The sequence below is a fragment of the Sceloporus occidentalis genome, unplaced genomic scaffold (genome assembly GCF_023333645.1).
Source record: "Sceloporus occidentalis isolate IW3139 unplaced genomic scaffold, rSceOcc1.0.p SCAF_30, whole genome shotgun sequence".
In the NCBI taxonomy this organism is placed as follows: Eukaryota; Metazoa; Chordata; class Lepidosauria; order Squamata; family Phrynosomatidae; genus Sceloporus; species Sceloporus occidentalis.
The window spans coordinates 8,277,676-8,292,776 of NW_028317010.1; the positions used below are offsets into that span (position 1 = coordinate 8,277,676).

At 37.6% G+C, this 15,101-nt stretch overlaps 1 protein-coding gene across 1 annotated transcript in view; it reads right to left on the reverse strand.

Annotated features, from left to right (window-relative positions):
* The window catches only part of LOC149299010 (protein bicaudal C homolog 1-B), a 75,318-nt gene that overhangs the window by 17,763 nt on the left and 42,454 nt on the right, over window positions 1–15,101 (reverse strand). Inside the window, exons 4-5 of the mRNA XM_089486940.1 lie at window positions 1,989–2,068; window positions 101–259 (exon numbers count right to left, since the gene is read on the reverse strand). Coding sequence (XP_089343066.1) covers window positions 101–259; window positions 1,989–2,068 — 239 coding nt within the window. The remainder of the gene's footprint in view (window positions 1–100; window positions 260–1,988; window positions 2,069–15,101) is intronic.

Consider the following 15,101-nt stretch of genomic DNA (forward strand, 5'->3'; position numbering starts at 1 on the left):
AAGGTTGAGATTTAATTAGCACTGAGGTACTTACTAGATCTAGCTTCAAGCTCTAGTGATGGCAGGTGGCACTTTATATTGGAGGATAAAACTATAATACCTGGTTGCTTTTTTCAGCTTGATTATTTCTGTTTGAGTCCGGAAAATGAATGTGGCAGCCCGTTTCCTCCATCACTTTCTTTATGTTATTGCCACCTTTGCCTATGACATGGGAATGTTCAGTGTGGGAAACATCCATCTTTAATGTGACCCGGTTACTCTGAAATTAAAGAATAAAAACTAGGCTGTTATATAGAAATTATTACACACAGTTACAAGACAAAGTAGGTGAACGCTTTGGAATTACCAGCATTATTTTATTTATAAGAATATTAAAACATGTGCCTTAAAAAGGAAGAAGTATGTGATACCCTAGACTAAATCACAAAAGCTAAGTGGAGTCAGGAGTTAGTAAACCTGGAGTCCAAGCAATGAAACTGGATGGGAGGTGTGTTTTATAGCTACCTTGACATAACAAACCCCCACAAAAACACTCAAACATTTTCAGTTTACTATTCACAGAGAGCATCTAGTGAACCATGCCTAACAAATTAAATCTCAGAAGACCTACAATTAATAATGGTTGATTTGCATAAAGCTGGAAAGGGTTACAGAGTAATTTCACATTTAAAAGAGTTCACATCCATTAGCCCACAGACAAATTGTTTATAAATGGAAACCATATAATACTGCCAATTTCTCCAGAAGTCGGCATCCAGCCAAGATGACTAAGGGCTCAACACAGAATTTTGGTTAAAAAATAAATAAATAAATAAATAAAAGAACCCTAGAGTAACAGCTACAGGCTTGAAGGAATCTTTGGAACCGGTTAACATCATGAGTCTACCATATGCAAAACATTAAACAGGCATGGAGTCTGTGACAGGACACCACAGAGGAAGCCCCTGCCCTCCAAAAATAAAAACTGCGTGCCCGAGGTTTGCCAAAGAGCACCTTAATATTCCACAATTCTACTGGGAGTGTTTTATGGACGGATGAAACCAAGGTTGAATTGTTGAGGAAAAGCACCCAGTACCATGTATGATGTAAAAAAGTGCACCAGATACCAACATAAAAAAATTAATCCCAATGATGGAGTACAGTGAAGGGAGCACTGATTGGGGTTGCTTTGCTGCCTTTGGGCCTGGACAGCTTGCCATCATCAGAGCCCAGACCTTAACCCATTAGGAATACCGCGGAAAGACCTCAAGAGCCATTCCCACCAGAGATCATACAAGCATGGCAGAGATTAAGAAGTTCTTAAAAGTATAATACAAAATTCCTCCTGAGTGGTATACAGGTCTAATTTGCAACTAATGGAAGCACTTGTTTGAGTTTATCGCTACACAGTTGCCAAAGGAGGTTCGTCCAGTTAAATCCAGCACAAATGTTTAACAGGTGTGCTCAATAAAGACATGAAAGATCATCATAGTTTGTGTATTTGCACATAAACACATTGTATCCGTCTACTTGTGAAACACTGAACCAGCATGATGGGATCAATTTCTTTACTTTTGTACCGTCTTCCTGTGTATTAAGATATCCAAACTAAAACATTCCAAACAAAACCTGTAGATCAGTTGTTCTTGAAATAAACACTTTTTTTTTTACCAAGGTTACTTGGTAAGACAGCCTGGTAGAATGTGCAAGGTGGCGCATACTGCAGCCTGTTGTGGTTGGCAAACAGTGTTACTCCCTAGCGAGTCTTCCGGAACTCTTCAGCCATAGGAACGTGTTTTATTGCCACAATGGGCACATGAAAGTTATGTAGCATGGTTCTTTTGCCACTGTTTGATATATGCTCGTTCCACCTCCATGCAGAAGCAACAGTTCATCAGGACCATTTGCAGTGGAGAGGGGAATACAAGAGGGGAAAGTCTACTAAATATTTCTAACTGAAGTTTTGTTCACCAGAAAGAATCTATTGAATATTTTGGAAATCACTATACCTTTGTGTCCAAAACTGACATTATCTTCTCCTTGGCTTCCTTGACATTTTCCTTCTTGCCAGAAACTTTAATATGTGGATCTACAAAAAACAAAAACAAGTTAAATTAACACACATTTAGCTTGTTATTTTTGTAGCGCTTGTAACATTTAATTGTGTATATTCTCTGCTTATGAAGTTGTAATATAAATCTAACACTTAAGGCACAGTTCTTGAAACACAAGGGTAAGAAGTCAGTATTGGGTTGGGGGCTCTCATTTTGCCCTCCATGTATTGGAGCTAATCATAAACTTCAATGAATCTCATTTTGTTTTTAAGAAAAGCACGAGTTTGGGTTTACCTAGGATATTAAAAGTGCCTTGTTTTTAAGGATAATTGTATGTGGGAGTGGAGGGGTTCTAACTGAGCTACCAACATTACAAAAAGGACATTAACAAAAGGCCAATTATGACTCAAAATATTAAATGTAGAGCAGTTATGAAAACCAACAGAATGATATTCTGCCTCTTATTTTAACAACTTGTTTTATGCTCTGCAAAATGGTAGACTATTTACATTAACATCAGGGTGGTATATGTTGAAAACATGATATATGGTTGAGTAATGTTTTCTCGTAAATGACGGATAATTTAAACTACAACCAGGCTGAAAAATCAATCATCTATAAGAATGATTCCCAGTCATGCTCAGCTAAATAAATATATAAAAATTAATATTAATCATGTATCTTATTTGTGAGCTGTTGACCATTGAGCATGAGGGAGGCTGTGTTGGAAATAAAGTTAAAAAACTGGTCAGGTAAGAAGAACATTTTCTTTGAAAGGACAGTGACTGATGACCAAGTTCAAGCTTCTGTAACTAATTGAAACAACAAATGTATAAATTGTAAGGCTGGAGACGGCTATTACTTTTATTTGTGGTTATCTAAACAAAAAAAAAACAAACAAAAAAACAAAAACAAAAAAAAAAAAAAACACACTTTCTTCATATGATCCAGAATTATAAATACACTAAAAGTTTACAGCTCATAGAAACTTAGATCAAACACCAGATATTAACAGCAGACTAGCTGATGTTTAAAAGGAGTTATATATAACCATACAATATATGAAGTCATATCCAAACACTCATAATATGATGCAAGCTTAGTTCATGGTCCTGGCTGAGGCCCCATCTCCATACAATCCCCCCCAACAGTGTCTTGATTTGGGTATTTCTGGCCAACTCCTCCCCCCCCCCCCCAGTTTTTGCACTGGTACCATAGAGTTAAAAATATCCCAAATAGGCCTACAATATACTAGGAGTGCAAGGTAGTTAAATATATGTATAAACCTAGTAATACAGCCATCAGAGTGGGGCAAAACTAAATTGCACAACATAGGGGTATACAATGTTTTTGGTATGTATGTATTATATATTTTTTTTATTTTAAATATATAGTCTGGAACACACTATAAGAACCTTTAATTACATAAATCAAATAACTCACCAATATACTGTATGTTCTTATTTTACCCAGAATTCAACAAAAATAAGGAAATGCTACAACTATAATCTGCAAAGACTCCAAAATGGCTTTAAAAATAAATAAAAAAAAAAAAAAAAGGTAAATTCCTGCAGATTATTAAACCCAGTAACTGCACCTAAAGGCAGATTTCCAATATGCACTGTGGTCCCCCCCCCCCCCCCATCTGTTCCGATAACTTTCTAGGTCTGACAAGATTTCAAGTTGCTTCTTCTAGCTAGAAATTACAGAGCCCTCAACAAGCCCTTTTTATTTTGTTTCTTTTTAAACTCGTCACAAGCAAATAAATGTTAACAGCTCTTTACACACAACTAGTGTACAGGAAAAAAAAGCGCTATAGTTTATGCATAATGTGCAAAATTCAGAAAAATGAATTGCTTAAAGCAAATTTGTTAGTCATACCATGTGCAACATAACCGAAACCATATAAAGTGGCATAAAACAGTAAAATGAAGGAATCCTAATACACAGTACAATTCTGCTAATCTAAAACAGAGGTGGAATTTCAAAATTGCTTTAAATGTGACTTATTCTTAAATTTTAGATGCAGGTTCTACATTTCTTTGAGTAGGCTTTATACAACCGGCAATTTTAGGTAATTTCACCAAATGCGTATTGGGAAAGAGCACAGAAATACTATCTGCTCTTTACACTGAATTTCTATATTTTGCCAAACGCCAACTACCCCGATGCAGGGAGAAAACAAATACATATATGAAACTGGCTCAGATTAACCCTTTAGTCATTCATAGTCATCCTTAATTGATACATGAATAGTGTAAAAGATTTGTAAACAATGTAAACTTGACAGTGATCAATTCATTTACTGCATAGATATACGCAGTCTTAAACATATAGGACACAAATTGTATACAACTTATTTTAATGAATGTCAAAAACGTATCTGTATAGAGAAAACTAGGGCACCAAGCTAGTAGTGTGCACTGCCGTGAAGGTAGTTTCCACAAGGGGGAGCCGGCAAGATTCAGCCTGCAGGACAAATCCATCTAAATGGCTCATTAAATTTTGGTCCAGAATTTGGCATAGAACAGGTTAAACATATGCTATCAATTCAAGTCCAACACACATTCACAGAAATGGAACTGCATTAAAAAAAAAAAAAAAAAAAAAGAAGAAGAGGTACACAGAAAAGTTTGCAGGGTGTAAATGCTAGCCAATGTGCTTATTCTAGCCCTGTGGCTATATGTGGAATTACACGCAACACCAAAATAATTTAGGCTTCCAGTCCAAACTCCAAATTTGAGCAGCCCTTGGGAGCAATTGAACTATTGCCCCACTAGCTTCCTAGCTAGAAAAAGGACATAGTATGGCAAAAGGCCTACAATGCAAGTATTTCACTTATACAGTGCAAACAATTTATGCAGAGCTTCTGTACGGTTACAAATACACATTGTAACATAGCACTAGCCATCAAAGTATATATCATGTGTGCATATAATTGACCTGTGAAGCTGAAATATGATTTTTAATAGCTTAAAATGCCAGGGTCACCTTGACTTGGCATAAACTGTAGTATTCTCAGTGTTAAACACCTCACCCCAAAAACCTATCCTCTGACACTGTCACTTATACATGATTTTCCCATGCTGAAATTAAAATTGGTTCTCGGTCTCCCAACTCTGACAACCACTTCAGTGTCCCCGGTCTCCTTGCCCGCAGCTTCTTTTGCCCCTCCTTGTTCTGTCTTCTGCATAAAAGCTTTTCTCTCAGTGAAGTGAAACCATCTTCATTATTTTGGCCTCGCCGAGTACTTCCAAAAAAAGGGCGGTGCAATAGGGAGAGCCTCTCCCCGTTAAACCAATCAGTGAAGAGTATGCCCGTATGGTCAGCCATTTTGCTGAAGTGCGCCGAGAGGCCAGATTAACACAGAAGTACACAGATGACAGCGGGTATCGGCAAATTCAGAATTCATGAACTATTCCCTTGCATGTTGTTTTCAGTATTGAGTCTTTAGCTCTAAAAGCTCTGTTATTCTCTGTATATTTGCAGTAGCTCCTTGATTATAGCTCCAGAGTCATTTAATAAGGGTATTAGCGGGCATGAGTTCTTTGCCGACGCTTATTGCATATTCACAAGTCTACTTTGAGATACCAGCGGAAATAAATGTTCTATGCACCGCATACAGACACAACATACCCACTAATGATAAAGCATTGCTGCATGTTTTCAATAAAGTAGCATACAACTAATTTTACAGCTTGTTAGCAGCAATTTGGGTATTATAAATATTGTTTGCTCAGAAGACATTGAAAGCATATACAGATACAGTCCACGACGTATTCTTATTGTCAACATTCTAAAACAAACAAACACTTCTAGCATTGCACAAAAGAGTTTGGGATGGAGTCAAGCATCTCAGGAATCCGTATGTATCAACTTGGAAATTGAGTTAAGCTATTAACATCACAACCACAAAACCAGATGTTGGCCAGCTAAGCTTGGTGGTGTTTATTGAAATGGAAATTGACATTTTAAGACTCTTCAGGTAAAAATCTAGTCCTGTATTTTTTCCAGTAATGAATGTATCACTTGCTAATCAACTACCAGCAAAATCATTTAAGTATAATTAAGTCTGTGCATGGATTTTATAGCTGCATACATTACATTTATTTATAAAGCACTGGACAATTCTGCAGCGCTGTTACATTCATTAGCACAATTTATAAATATATACAATAACACATAGAATAACAGACTGGTGCAAAGGAGAAGAGGGCCCTGCTCTTGCGAGCTTACAATCTAGTCAATCTGCATATTACTGTATGGTTTGCCAATGGCTGCCTATAATTTTATTAAGCTTTCAGATACTCTCTCCCCCCCCCCCATCTGCAATTTTAACCTATATGTTCAGTTTAAGAATTCTTCTACCTAGAGTAAACCTTGTATTTGCAAAGCCTACGTGTACACTAATACATTGGGGAATCTCATACATGCTGCAGAAGGGTTAGCAATGTAAGCTGTACAATCAAGATGTCTTCTCTCCTATACTAAGTTTAGCACACAAGAAACACTTAAATTACTCAAACTGCAGCTCTGTTCAAAGTTCTGAAAGTGGTCTCATCATCATCATCATCACTAGTGCAATGGCCCAGATGGTTGCAGCATTTAAAATGTTGCTCCAAAGTTGAAACCAAACCCAAAAAAAGGGAGAGAGGGATCTACTCTAGTTCCACCACCTGCTGGTGAAATTCGCTAAGACTTTGATAAAGGCTCCATATTCCACAACTTTGAAAAAGGATAAAAAAAAATAAATTAACATCCACATTACCCAAAAAATAAGTTAAACCTTTTAAGGTATATAACAATAGATTTGTGCACAAGAAGGGAAGGCTATGCAAAAGTAAGCTAACTTCCCAGTACTAGCAACATTGATGAATAAAAATTCATCAAAAATCTTGGATAAATCACTGGGTATTTTAAACATATTTAAATGTTTTGATGTGTCTTTATGAAGCTGACCAGTGATTGGGAAAGACAAGAAAAAAAAAAAAAAAAAAGTACTTCACTTGACCAAGAATAAATACCACAGTTTCCATTTGTAACTCAGGACAAGTGGTTTTGGCATGACTTCCATCGGTTTATTAAATTATAATTTTTCTCTACCCAATTCTGTATACATGTGCGTGTATATAATTTTTTTAAAAATATAAATTTTTTTAACAGGCTACTATTAAAACTATTATACAGATAAACGGGGAAATCTCACCTGTTCTAGTAGTAGGAATGTAGTACATCACTGCATGGGATGTCCTTAAGTATAAAAATTTGAACAGGTGGTCTCAAAGATATTTTAGAAATGAAAACCTCTTTGTACTAGTAAAATGCTTGAGAACTAAGAATCCCCTAACAAAAAGAAATCCCTTATAAACCCAACTATATTAAACATTACCACCTTCTAGGCTACACCCTCCACGGAAAAAGACCCAATAAACTTTGCTTTTTTTTTTTTTTAAACACTTAAACAAAATGTCCCGATTGTTTTATTGTGAGTGTAGGAGAGTGCAAACAGGCAAAATAAAAAACTTAATTACAAAATTAAAATGTGGCTGGTGAGATTTTATAAATCCTGCCTAAATGGTTTTGTTACCATTTACTAAACAATGTAACATTTATGGCAATGCATTTCACTCCATTATTTGGAGGTTGGTCAACTTACATCTTCCCAAGTGTTTTAAGCTCTAAAAAACTCTAGTTCTGGCAGAAAAAGAATACAATTTGTCCTGTAAAAAAACATGCCCTCGACTTTTCATAGCAAAAAACATTGATATGTTGTCCCAGAGAGATCAGATTGCCGTTTCCCAAATGCACTTCATGGCTAAACCACAGCCAGACTGTTTAGAAAAAGCAAACCTACAGTGTGCTGACCACAGGCATTTAAAACCACCCACACAGTTCTCTTTATGATCATGTACGGAAATTAAAGGGATAGGTATGGGAAAGGGGTGAGGAACCGGTCATGATTGTTATGGGCAACAATTTAAGCAGCATGAAGAGAGTTACAGCACAAATCCCCACTACAGAAAGCATGAAATATCCAGCTAAAGATGATGCAGTTGGAGCTGAACGTTCCCAAGGTGGTTTAGTATTCACTATAATAAATCACAGTATCATTAGTGTTCATGGTTTTATGGCTTATAATAGAAAGTAAAGTTAAATGGAAGACAAGCTGCCACAGTGGAAAGAGAAAAAGCAAAGTAAATATGGCAGCAATGCTGTTGGAGTGGGACAGCTCTGTAATGGGCAAATCAATTGAGGGGCAGAAATTGTGTGTGCCCCCCCAGCCACATGCCCCAAACAAGGGTTTGGGAGGTATCCTGCACACCGATGGAAAAACTGAAAAATCAGCAAACCCTAGAGCTAAAAAAAACAAAAACAAAAAAACCCTTTACAGAGCATACAACACAATTAAGGGAAAGGATAATAAGTGCGGTCGTAGAGTAGATATTATGATTATGGAACAAGCATACATTAGGGACTGCTTTGTAAAAGGTAAATCACAGCAAGATACACAATACAGATAAATCAGATTTTTTTCCCCCCCACTCATTTTTCATTAAGACCATTACTAGAACATGTTCCCTACAATAAACTAGAACTACAACAATCTTGGTGATTAACTACTAAATTTAATATTTGGAGATTATCAGGGTCCTCTAGATTACAAGGTACCCAGGTACGTTAATCATGTAAGATCAACACATGGTTTAGTGTAGGTTGACACAAGCCTAATTCCGACAGGGGTAGGGGCAGATGCATATTTGGGACCACTCAAGAATCATATTCATTAATGTTAATAACTTCCCCAATACCATTTACACCCTATAAGATTCACACTTATTTGTCTCATGCAGTACAGCACATATGAAATTTAGGGGGATGGAATTTTAGGGTTTAATGAATATACCATTAAATGACGGATCTTTAATTACCATTACTAAACCTTAAGTTTAATTGCAGTTATTGGAGACCTTAAGGATCTGTCATTGAAAGGAAATAAATTACAGCCTAACCGTTAATATTGAAAGGCAACATCTGATAAAGCTATAAAAACACGGTGCAGCCCATCTCCTTGCGATTCTGAAACAGACTCTAGAAAGCCCAACAAAAAAAGGGGAAAACGCAACCAATAGATCTGATATATGAACAAAAAGATATTGGAAGCATATGCCCCAGCTCGAAGTTTTAAATCCTATTTCAGTTGCTGATGTTGGATTTACATTTGTATCTGAACTTCCTGAATAGCTAGGTTTGAAGTTCCTCTCCTGCTGACATAACATATTTTGTTTGGATTTGCCAGATGGATTCGTATACACGTAGCCATTGTAATGGGATGCATCTGCTTTTCATTAAGCACAAAAAGTTATGTACGTGGGTGTGATTGTCTCATACCAAACATTTATTTACTTCTTTCCTAGACTTGTTGCTTGGAGCAGATGTGATAAGGTCACAATTGTTTTTCTATTTCTAAAATTACAGAGTGTAATTTCATATATCTCAAGAAAAATAAAACGATGGCGTTCAATCAAATCCTACAAGGTATTTGAAAGCAGACTTACTCTGGTAAGCGTTTGGTAAAAGATAGCAAAAATAAAAGGCAAATACTTGTCAATACTTATTGTGATCAATGTACATTATTTAGCGTGGTTTTATAGCCTAGCATCTTATTTTTACAAGTTGTAATTCTTATCCCAAATTATCCGAATCTAAAACCAAAGATAAAAGAAAATGTCACCGACCTTTGTTATGCATATTTTTCGATCCATATATTATACATACACACTACAACACATTGATATGAGGACAGTTATTTCTAGGCTAGAAGAGGAAGTTTCAAATATTTCACAAGTCAAACATCCTCTAGATTTTTTTCTTTGGTTTAACATTTGCTAACTTAAGTTTTCTAAAACCTACAGAAAGATTAATATCATGCGTATGTATTTCTGGGAATAATAGAAAAAAAATATGGTGCACATCAGGAATTAACAGCACTTTTAACAACCAAACATTACTTCTGCAGTTCTTTGTGTGAAGATGCTCAATATCTGACAACCATAATTCGACTAAACACTGAATCCTGAAGAATTTAGGATGTGGGGGGTTTTTTTGTAAACCGAATATGCATTAAAAGATCTGCCGTAGGACTCAGTCTGGCTGGTTTTAGATTTTCAGGTGCTGGGATTAAATTCCATCAAATTGCAACCACAGCTTAGAAGCAAATCAATTGACGTAAACTGGAGCTTCAGCCACTTCTTCTTGACTCATCAAGATCAGATGATTTTCATGCTGTGGTGTGCCGAGGGCTGTTGTAATTCAGTGTTCTACAAAACTCTTAAGCTAAATAAAGTAAATAAATTACACATCAAAATAAAATATATTTTGCACAAATATTTCCAAACACCATAGAGTATTGGCCAAAAATTTGCCTCAAACATTTGCAAAGCACAATGAACCAAACCGCAATCAAGGATGAGTGAAGAATGGGAAAAAAAATAAAAAAATCTACTTCAGCAAATTGTATTTAACATTCTTGGTTGATCCATGGAATGCTACCTATAAATAATCGCTTTTGTTCTACAATCAATATGGTTATTAAATTATATGGTTATATAAACCACACATTCTTGAGCTGTGATGCAGATTTGTTGAAAACAGGACCTGCAATATTTTTTATGAAATCTATAATTCAAAGCAGTCTGTTTGTAGGTTGGCACGCCAAACAGAATTACAGAGTCAGCTTCTTTCACCACAACAGCATTCCCAGGTAACTTGTCGGGTTCAAACAAAGTCTCCTGGTGAAGCACTGCTACCGTAGTACACTCACTCATTTTCTTCAGTTTCAGGGCAGGGAGCATTTGGTAATGGACACTCCTCAGCCAGGTTCTGACCACTTACTGTGAACTCTCCATCTACTAAAAAATCTAAGCCGGGCCAGCCATGAGCCCCGAATAAAAAATGGTGAGCACAAAGTTGCCAACAATGGGAACAGCAAGACTTTTGAAATTAAATTTGAGAAATGAGTCTTAATTTTGTACTGACAGTTCAGCTAACAGCAAAAAGCAGATTCCATTTTTTCCTGCAGACAATGATGGTTAGAAATTCCTAGTGATTTCTAGCTGCATTTAGGAATTGACATATAATCCACATAATTGTGCTAAAAATATTCTGCAAATCATCATTTCTGAGTATCTAATTTCCTGCTTCAGAATCCATAGAATGCCAAGACATATAGAAGAGGTCGGGTGTTCTATATAAGAAAAAAAAAACAAAAAAAAACCAAAACACTATTTGAATTCATTTTACACCAGGGATAATTTGGGGTCAAACAGAGAACAGTTGCATCAGCAGGATTTTAGATGAGGAGTCCCTTTATTTTTTATGCCTCAGGTTTTCTGGTATAGATTTCATAGCGCCTTCAGTAACAAAAATAAAATCAGAACACATTAAAGAGTACCCTGTTCAACATGTTTAAGATTTGAAGTATAAAATTGGTGTAATTGCAGATGTACGAAATGTTTTGACTGGCATCTTAAAATTAACACATTTATGTTACTTTCGAACATCTTAATCTGACAGAGTTTGTTGGTTTTCAGACCCCTCAGATGAATACCAGGAGATCCATACAGGGATAAAGCCCATTTTAAATGTCACAGGGGTCCTTAGGTCATGAGCACGTGTCCCATGTAATGTAACGATTCAGATCTCCCTTCAATGCATTTGCTTTTGATTTAGCTCTTGCTAAGACCATTGGGAGGGGAACTATCTAAACATATTTTTGGTAGCAGAGAAAGTATAGCAGCTATGAGGAGAGAGAGCTTTGTCTGGAGGCACAAATGTCATCTTCTATCCAGCTAGAGATGGGCTCCATCAGAGTGGCGCTGGGAGTCCCAATACCTTTCCCTTTTCTAGAGTCAGCAGAACATCTTTACAGGTAGTTATACACATTAGCAAACAATCTAGAATACTGGGATATCCCAGACTAGAATCAGACACTGTAAATATTGAATAGAATCAATAATTTCAAATAATTTCCCATAGTAAAAATGTGGAGCAAACAGTGGTTGTAACCCATTTACTCATCTGGGACACAAGATCATTAGATTCCTGCCTCACCGTCTACCAATGTACCGAAAAAAGGTCCAAGCAGCACAATGCCTGCTCTCAACACTTGTCATCGGACATGTAAAATGAAGACAAGACTTGATTTAACCCCTTCAGTACCGGGACGTACCTGGTACTTCCTGGTTAACAGTCACCGGTAGACTGGGACGTACCAGGTACGTCTCCTCCAAAGAACGCCCCCACATCACCACAATCGCGGTGATCGTGGGGGCGCTGCTGCTGCCGCTGTCTGCCCAGGACTCGTGGGCAGACAGCACAGCCTGTCTAAGCCCGCCCCCAAGCCCACGATCACTCCTACGGAGTGATTTTGTAGGCAGAAACAGCGATTGCAGAAAAATCTGCAATCGCGGTTTCAGCTGCCACAGGCAGCTTCAGGGAAGGGGGGGTGTTGAATGGGTCCCCACACAAGTGTGGGGACCTGACCCAACACCCCCCTGCTGCCTGATCGCTCCATGAGAGCGTCAGTGCAGCGTTAACCCCTTCAATGCCGCGATCACGGCATTGAAGGGGTTAATTCCCGTTTTGTAGGGGGCTCTGCTGCTGGTGGTCTGCCTGGAAGCCCAGGCAGACCAGCAACAGCAAAAACGACCCCCCCAGAAGTCCTCTGATCAGTCCTGTAGGACTGATCAGAGAGACTCCTCCCCTACAATCTCCAGTCTATTGGAGATTGTGTCCCAGCTGCCAGAGGCAGCTTCAGGGACAGGGAGACAGGGTTCTTTGGTCTCCACATGTGTGGAGACCAGACCCCTACCCCCCCTCTTCCTCAATTAACCCCTTGAATGCTGCGATTGTGTATGACCCTCATCGCAGCATTGCAGGGGTTAATATTAGTCCCCCACAAAAATGCAAAAATGCATGAACCATGCATGCGAGGCCTTGTTGGAACCGGGGGATCTTGGTGAACAAAATGTGGTGTTTTCTTCCACTGTTGCACTTATGGTGTGCAAGAAATTCAGTGCAACATTGAAATGTATGCGTTAAAATCATTTCCCTGTGAAGTTTGGCAGACATCAGTGAAGAAATGGCTAGCTGAAAACTGTCAAAACTACCCTAGTTGAACACCTTGACTTGTCTACTGTTCATAAATATATACTTTTATGGGGGGCTTCCAAAATGTCCCAAATGGGATATGGGCCCAGGAAACCAATTTCTGAAAATTCCAAATGTGAAAACGAAAATGCACATGTTCCAGTTTTGCCCTCATAGCTTCCTCAAAAAATGCATGAACCATGCATGTGAGGCCTTGTTGGAACCCGGGGATGTTGGTGAACACAATTTGGTGTTTTTTTTCTGCAGTTGCACATATTCTATACAAAATAAAATCTAAAATCTAAAGCAACATATGCAAAAAAAACAAAAAAATATAAAAATACCTCAAAATTTGGCAGCAATTGGCGATAAAATCCCTGTTTGAAAAGTGTCAAAATGACCCTAGATGTACACCTTGACTTATCTACTTTTCATAAACATATAATTTTGGGGGGATAATCAGTACCTGTGACAACTATTGCAGTTATTAGACTACCATGCCAAATTTGAAAAAAATTACATTTCAAAAACGTGATGCATGCCTTGCAATATTTGCCCTATACCGGTCAAAATAGATAAAAATCCTGGCCATGTTGGGTGGTTTCCAAATCAGGACAACTTAATGAATATATTTGGGATAATTTTTTCCCATTGGTTCAATGTGTGTACAATTTGTATGTATACAAAACTGTAAAAAAATTCGTTTTTTTCATTTTTTCCCCACTTTTTCCAGTTTATTTCAAACAAAACAATGTACTACCCAGCTTCATATGGTTTCAAATGAAAGCCCTACTTGTGCTGAAAAAAACAATATATGATTTGTGTGGGTGCACCAATTGATAAGAGAGAAATTACAGTTGAAGAAAGACATGGCAAAAACACAAAAACGGCTCCGGTCCTTTAGCGACACGTTAGTATCAAAATCCCGGTCCTGAAGGGGTTAAAGGTCAAACATAATTCGAACACGCTTTGTTGAAGAAACTGCACCACTGACACTGATTCATTTAAGATCTTCTAACCCAAAAAGGAGAGCAACATTACTTATATTGCATTAAGATAATTAACATCCAAAAAGATGAAGTGGTTTAAGCATCGTGTGTTTTATACTATATTGCACGAATCAGAATGGTCTTGATCTAGCAGGACTGCAAACTGCTAAGAGCTGGCCGATTCTAATTAAACACGCTATTCGTTAAAATTAATCAGCTGCTCAGTTTGAAAAGTCGGAGACTTCAGTCACACCATTGGAGCCGGCAAAGAATTTTACTTCATGGTTAATCCCTTGCCACAGAATAGCTGTCCAGTTTGCTGGGTTGCCATGGAAACCACCATTACAAAAGGGGGGTAAAAGCCAAAATTTTAGAGCCCTTGATACGTAATAAAGTCAGACCTATAAATTATACCTTGGGAACCAAAGATCGAGTAGCTTTATATGATCCTGCAGACAAAAGAAGTTAGAGCACAGCCCTCGTAAACAGAGGCCCGGAATTCCTCTAGTGTTGGAGTTACATGTGGTCAGCTGCTTAGTGCGTCGCTATGGAGACCCCAACACATGCGTTAAGCATGCATATGGAGGAACAGGGAGATAAGAACGCAACAGCGCGGTTTAATTCGATGTCCACAGCTGCAGGATTCTTTTCATTTACTTTTGAGTGGTATTTTAATAGGCATGTTGATCCATCATTAAGCTTGCGCTTTGCTTACCAACCGCCTCCTAATTATTGGGAAGGATCGTTTTAGAGACAGCATATCCTAAATAATGCAATGCAATAAAGCAATGATGTGCATAAAGCTATACTGAAGAATTAAGGGGAAAACAGATGGGCCAATTGGTTCTTTACTGCAATCACGTATCTACATATACCTTTTTCTGGCAAACGTAGAACTATGCAGTTGTTTATGAAACACTAACTTATTTAA